General features: G+C 46.0%; 1 protein-coding gene across 1 annotated transcript; it reads left to right on the forward strand.

The window, feature by feature from the left end:
- Positions 1 to 5421: 5421 nt before the first annotated feature.
- Positions 5422 to 6483, forward strand: METBIDRAFT_78315 (uncharacterized protein; the record flags this gene model as incomplete). Its single annotated transcript, XM_018858862.1, has 1 exon — positions 5422 to 6483. One exon carries the CDS (start codon positions 5422 to 5424, stop codon positions 6481 to 6483), a length of 1062 nt encoding a protein of 353 aa, XP_018711826.1.
- Positions 6484 to 6956: the final 473 nt, after the last annotated feature.

The raw sequence follows: 6956 nt of genomic DNA on the forward strand, positions 1-6956 counted from the left end.
TATGTATGTATTATGATTGTATGTATGTATTATGATTGTATGTATGTATTATGATTGTATGTATGTATTATGATTGTATGTATGTATTATGATTGTATGTATGTATTATGATTGTATGTATGTATTATGATTGTATGTATGTATTATGATTGTATGTATGTATTATGATTGTATGTATGTATTATTGCTTATGGATGGGCTTTAATGAATATATGAAGAATACAGACTGGGACAGCAGTTTTTGTATAATGGCCTGGATTTACTTTATCCTAAGGTATACTTATTTTTAATTCATTCAACATCATACAAGGTTAATTTCTTTAGTTTCTAGATATGTACGTCTTTGTATGTTAGACGAAGCCTTTTTGATATCGGTTTCAAAATAAGTCGACTATCTATAGGGAGTATAATTTTCTAGCCTTTCTAAACTCATCTAGAAATAGACGATCATTATTAGTTTTTGGAGTAGCAATGAAAGTCCTGGGCCAAGCGGAAAGTACTGGGCTAGTGCGAAGCCACTGTATTATTTACATGTTAAGATGTATTATGGTTGTATGTATTATCGCTTATTGATGGGGCTTTAATGAATAGACAAAGAATTCAGACTACGACAACAATTTTTGTATTATGGCTTGGTTCTATTTTAACCAAAGGTATACTTATCTTTACTTCATTCAACATCATACATGTTAGGGCTTCACGGGACATAGGGGTTATGTATTACTATTTGATCACTACTTTCTCCAGAACTCCACTGAAGTTCTGTCCCACTGTTGTATACTTTAACTAGAGGTCACGTGATAGGAATCCCTGAAACTCGAGAGAATATTCCATGAGATGTTCAAAGTGATATCTGACGGAACTCTCAATATTAGAAATGCATATAGTCATATATGCACTTACAGGGCCCATCAGTGCCAAGCTGATACCGGGGACCCTACAATACAAGGTTAATTTCATTAAGTTTCTAAATATGTACGGCTTTATATGTTAGACGTCGCCTTTTTGATATCAGTTTCAGAAAAAATCGATAATTTATGAGGAATATAATTTTTAGCCTTTCTAAACTGATGGGAATAAGACGATCATTATTAGTTTTTGAACATGCAATGAAACTACTGGGCTAAGTGCGAAACTACGGGGCAATTATATTTACATGTTTCAGATAGATAATGATTATTCGTAAATGTTATCGTTTATGGATGAGGGGCTTAAGAAAAAAGACAGGATGAAACAACAACTTTCTATTTCATTGCTTGGATTAATTTTATCCAACTTTTGTTTAATTCTTTCAACATCATATCATGCCAATTTCGTTTTAGTTTCCAGATATGTACATCTTCATATGTTAAATGTACGAATACCAGCTTCAGAATAAGCCGATTATTTATAAGGGAAATATAGTCTTCTAGCCTTTCTAAACTGACTTAGAAATAGACGATCATTATTAGTTTTCTGAACATTTAATGAAAGTCCTGGGCCAAGCGGAAACTACTGGGCCAGTGCGAAACCACTGTATTATATGTACATGTTAAGATGTATTATGATTGTTTGTATATATTATCGCTTATTGATGTGGGGCTTAAATCAATAGACAAAGAAATCAGAATGAAACATAACAACGTTTTGTACTATAGCTTGGATCTAATTTATCCTAAGGTATACTTATCTTTAATTCATTCAATATCATACAATGTTCATTCCATTTGATTTTTAGATATGTACGTCTTTATATGTTAAATGTATTTTAATAAGTTTCAGAATGAGTCGATAATCCTCAGGGAAGTATAATCTCCTAGTCTTTCTAAACTGATCGGAATAAGACGATCATTATCAGTTTTTTGAACATTCAATGAAACTACTGGGCCAAGCGGAAACTACTGGGGCCGCCCTCCCGGTCGGGCTCCAACAAATTTGAATTTTTTGTATTAGTCATAGTGGCATTCTTTACTACGTGCGGCTGGATGCTCGTCGGGGTGATGGAATGGTGGTTCTTGTCGAAAAAGGCATCCGTCATCGGCTCTTCAGGCCAGATGTGCGCGTCGGCCAAATCCTCACGGTCTAGCCAGTGCCATGTGATTCGGCGCCCCTAAGACCCAGTATATATGTAGCCAAGTGGCCCGGCTGGAATTGCTTCTTGATTCTGTCATGGGCTTCACTTTCATCTTCGGTACGGCACATATCACGTCTCGCCCTGCCAGACGCTACAGCCCAAATCCACGGACACCCTCTGGCCCTTTTCCTCAAAGCCACTGGCAACTGCTGTCCTCGTCTCCTCATTTGATGGATGAAATGCCTGAGTAGCCACAGTAGGCGTGGGCCTCGTTTCCAGGTTTTCTCGGCGCAAGGCCCAGTCTCTGCTCTTATGTATTCCCGTTTAGATACCCGGCCAGAAAATCACAGGGAATGGTGTTTGCTTGATATGAATACTGCCTGCCCTGTGACGGACGCTCCCTAACTGACAAACATGGATCATTCCACAACCGCCCATGCATTTAAATTGCACTCCTGGGCCAAAACCCCCAATTCGGCAGTATATGCATTGACTGGGAAAGAAGTCGTAAAGCACGGCAGTGCTAAAAGAAAGGACTTGACGCCGCTGAAGCTTGCTCGAGCCAGCAGCTACGGCTCATACACTCTCATCAACATGAAGCAAAACTGTGGCTTGCTAGACAATAGCCGATAAAGCCAACCAACCATAAGAGTCACCGAGCAGTATCCAAGGTATCGAGCCAGCCACTTGTTCGCAAGCACAACTTTGGAGATCACTTTTTTATGTGCCCGGCCCCGAAATGGGCTTGGCCGACATTTCCACAGACTGGGTCATCTAGGATAACTTGGGCGCATTAACTACTACGAGCGATATGTTCTGAGAACCTCGAGAAATTGTTGAAGGTCATTCAGCTGGTGGCTAGAGCCAATATCAGAGCATCGATCAAAGAGACGGCTGGGGGAATGCAGGCGTTTCACGGGCCATGGACGAGAGCCAAAGACCGCTACTAGGAGACTCTTTGTATTTATTACAAGAAGGCAAGCAAGGCCAGACCCACAAGAATGTTCTGATTTGCCGGTCTTTTAAGGTCTTGGCTTCGGCCATGGCATGGTCTTCTAGTTCATCGGCCCTGCCGAAGAGCTAGCGTTTTGGTGCGTGGGGCATGCTTCAGTATCTGGAAGGTTCCAACGGAGAAACAGGCCGCAGTTTTCAAGAGTAAAAAGGGCGGAGTGAGCGGAATGGCTGTGCCTGAGCGTGATGATATTACAGTAGCGTGGGGGTGGGAGAGAAGCTCTGGTTTTAGAGTCATGAGACCTCAATCTAGAAACAACATCCAAACTTCCAACACGTCAACGCCATAATAAACTAACATCGGGACACCGGCCTTTTGGGGCAAAGACAACTCTGAATCTGGGGCCGCCAACGCGCTTTGGACTAACGCATTGCTACGTGGTTGTTAGAATACATCAGCGAACACAGCAAGCACATTTGAAATTCGCTTTTCCAAACAAGAGCGGCATATGCCAAGAAGAATGTTGATCGTCACCGCAGCGACATGTCTTTCAATCTAGTGGAATACTGCCAATGTTTCGAGCAGGCAAGTCTTTCAAAATATCTGTAATGTCGAAAACAGCACAGCACAGAAGATGGTGACAGCCCTTGATAAGCTTGGTATTAGAGGCACACAGAGAGGGAGGACATTGGCGTTCATTGAATGCCATCTCGGAGCATTGCTGAACTGTGATCTAAGCACCACGTCTGTGTGCTCTTCATGACACCAATTTATTCTTTCTAACCCAATGAATGTACACCACTTGATAATGATTATTGCTGACGGTTCGTATCAGCATGGAAAGTTGGTGGTATTAGCAAGACGCCTTGTCTCTTTAACAGAGCTTACACCATCTAACTTCTCACTACCGGAGCAAATACGAATGTATGCCGAATAAAGTTCAATGCCATTTCGACTAGCTGGGTTCGTACAAACGCCTCAAAGGAAAGGGACTCGGGATTCATGATTTTTTAGTCAACGAGCATGGCTAATGTATGGGAATACCAGTTAACAACGCAACAAAGCTATCACTACTTGAGATATTTGTGCAAGCCATGGAGGTTGTGGGCCCATGTAATCAGTTTGGCTACTTGCGTCTGTCACTTTTAAATGAAGGATCTAACGGGAAGAATTTGTAGAAGTGTTTACATCTCCACAATTGGTTTCAACGAGCCGGGGAAGCTGGTTGGGAAGGATAGCTCTGATTAGTTTGGAGGTTTCATTGGTAGTGAGTATCATGTTTTATTGAAAAGCCAATGGGTCTTCAGCATGTACGAGAATAGCCCGACTGTTAAATTTGAAGCACTCATAATCTTGCAATTGGTGATTCACTTGAGAGACACAGTTTTTTGGGAGACACGATTATTCAGTTCTTTGGGAGAAACGATTACTCAGTTGTCTGGGAGAGACAATTGGTCAGATTATTGTGCGAAACAATTGGTCAGGTATTTGGGAGAGACAATTGGTCAGCTGTTTCGGAGAAACTATTGGTTAGATATTTGGGAGAAACGATTGGTCATCTGCTGGGAGAAAGAATTGGTCAGCTGTTTGGAAAAACGTACTTGTCTGGGAGAAACGTACGGTCAGTCTTTTGAGAAAGCACTCATAAGCCATTAGGAAAAGTGGAACAGGCAAGCGCCCTGATTCATGAAAGTCTCTATCCGCTCCCCCGAAAAAAATCCACACGCCCCAATTCTGTTGTCCCTTTTTTAATCTCAACAATACAGTTTCGCGGCCAGAAGCTCTACCAGACAATGTTTTGCACCCAGGCCGAATGAACAGCGCCCGGTCACCACAAGCTACATTATGGCTCCTACACTCCTTCAGAAAAAAATCTCTCCTTTCAAAAAAAAAAATAATTAAAGGCTCTGCGTATTTTTCTCCGGCACTTCATTGAAATTGCACTCTGTCGCGGCTGGCCAATATACCCTAGGGCCCGAAATGGACAAGGGCCATATTCCCCAGCATGGATGAACAGGCCACGCCCACAACCCCGCCTCCACCAACCAAACCAAACCACACCAGAATAAGCCAAGCCAAACCAAAGTAAGCCAAACCAAAATAAGCCAAACCAAAGTAAGCCAAACCAAAATAAGCCAAACCAAACAAACAAAACCAAACAAACAAAACCAAACAAACAAAACCAAACAAACAAAACCAAACAAACCAAATCAAACAAAACCAAACCAAACAAACCAAATCAAACAAAACCAAACCAAACCAAACCAAACCGAATTTCGCACCCATTCAACCGGGCCCTGGCCCCAGGCCCTGGGCCCAGGCCGCGCGCGCCAGGCCGCGGCCCTAAACCCAGACCCAACTACCCACTCTTCTTCCCCCAAAAGAAGCACCGGTTCTCTCTTTCAATCGTAGAAAAATGCCCGTTTTGTTTGCCAGGCGCCTCACCACCACGCCGGGCAGCAGCAAAAACAGGTTCCAGGTGTTTGACCGCGCCGCCAAGCTCGTGCAGAGACTGCGGACCCCGGCCACAGACGTGGGCGCATCTCGCCGGGCCGATTTCCTCCGGGACGAGGTCTCGTTGCGGACCATCGAGCGGCTTGCGTTCATCACCAGGGACTTCACGCGCACGCTTGATTTCGGCGCCCATCTGGGCAGTTTTTTGAAGAACCTATGCAGTGTTTCGGAGGTGCCCGAAAGCGCCTCCCAGGACGAGGCAGCAGCGGCCCAGCAGCTCAACGAAGACAAGGCCAAGGTCCGCCTGAAGATTGCCGATTTGGTCATGGTGGACTCGCTGCGGCCGCTTTTGTACCGGGACGCCGGCCCGGCCGCGGCACGTGACTTCCCGGGCAACGTGGTCCGGGTCGTGGCGGACGAAGAGGCGTTCGACGCGCCCGAGCTCGCCGCGAGCGAGCAGTTCGACTGCGTGGTGTCCAACTTGGCGCTCCACTGGATCAACGACCTCCCGCAGGCGCTCGCCAACATCAACCGCGTGTTGAAGCCGGACGGGCTTTTCATGGGCACGATTTTCGGCGGCGACACGCTCTATGAGCTCCGCACGTCGCTCCAGCTTGCCGAGTTGGAGCGGCTCGGCGGCATGTCGGCCCGCGTGTCGCCGCTCGTGCACGTGAACGACGTGGGCAGCCTCTTGAGCCGCGCCGGCTTCAGCATGTTGACCATCGACACCGAGGACATCGTGGTGGGCGGCTACCCGGACCTCGTGGCGTTGTGCACGGAGCTCCAGGCGATGGGCGAGCAGAACAGCTTGCTTGCGCGGGCCCACACGCTTCCGCGGGACGTGTTGCTCGCGGCCAACGAGATCGGCAAGAGTCTCCATGGCGAGAAGGCGCCCGACGGCACCGTGACGATTCCGGCGACGTTCAATGTGATTTTCATGATAGGCTGGAAGAAGAGCGAGTCGCAGCCCCAGCCGTTGGCCCGCGGCTCGGGCCAGATCAACCTCAAGGACGTGTTGCAGTAGGCGTGCGTAGACCGTGGGTCGGGCGGCCTGGGCATTGAGCCTGGGCCTGCGTCTTGCATACGCCGCCGAGTTTCCGTTCTGGGGCCATGGGGCTTTGCGATGGTCGGCACGACTGCTGGTGCATGGAGCATCTGGTGACTAGATATTCGAGCTTCTGGTGATTTGATGTTGAGCTTCTGGTGATTTGATGTTGAGCTTCTGGTGACTAGATATTCGAGCTTCTGGTGATTTGATGTTGAGCTTCTGGTGACTAGATATTTGAGCTTCTGGTGACTAGATGCTGAGTTTCTGGTGACTAGATATTTGAGCTTCTGGTGATTTGATGTTGAGCTTCTGGTGACTAGATATGCTGAGCTTGTGGCGACCTGAGATGTTGAGTTTCTGGTGACTAGATATTTGAGCTTCTGATGACTTGATGCTGAGTTTCTGGTGACTAGATATACTGAGCTTGTGGTGACCTGAGATGTTGAGTT

Source organism: Metschnikowia bicuspidata, assembly GCF_001664035.1.
Source record: "Metschnikowia bicuspidata var. bicuspidata NRRL YB-4993 chromosome Unknown METBIscaffold_3, whole genome shotgun sequence".
Taxonomy (NCBI): Eukaryota; Fungi; Ascomycota; class Pichiomycetes; order Serinales; family Metschnikowiaceae; genus Metschnikowia; species Metschnikowia bicuspidata.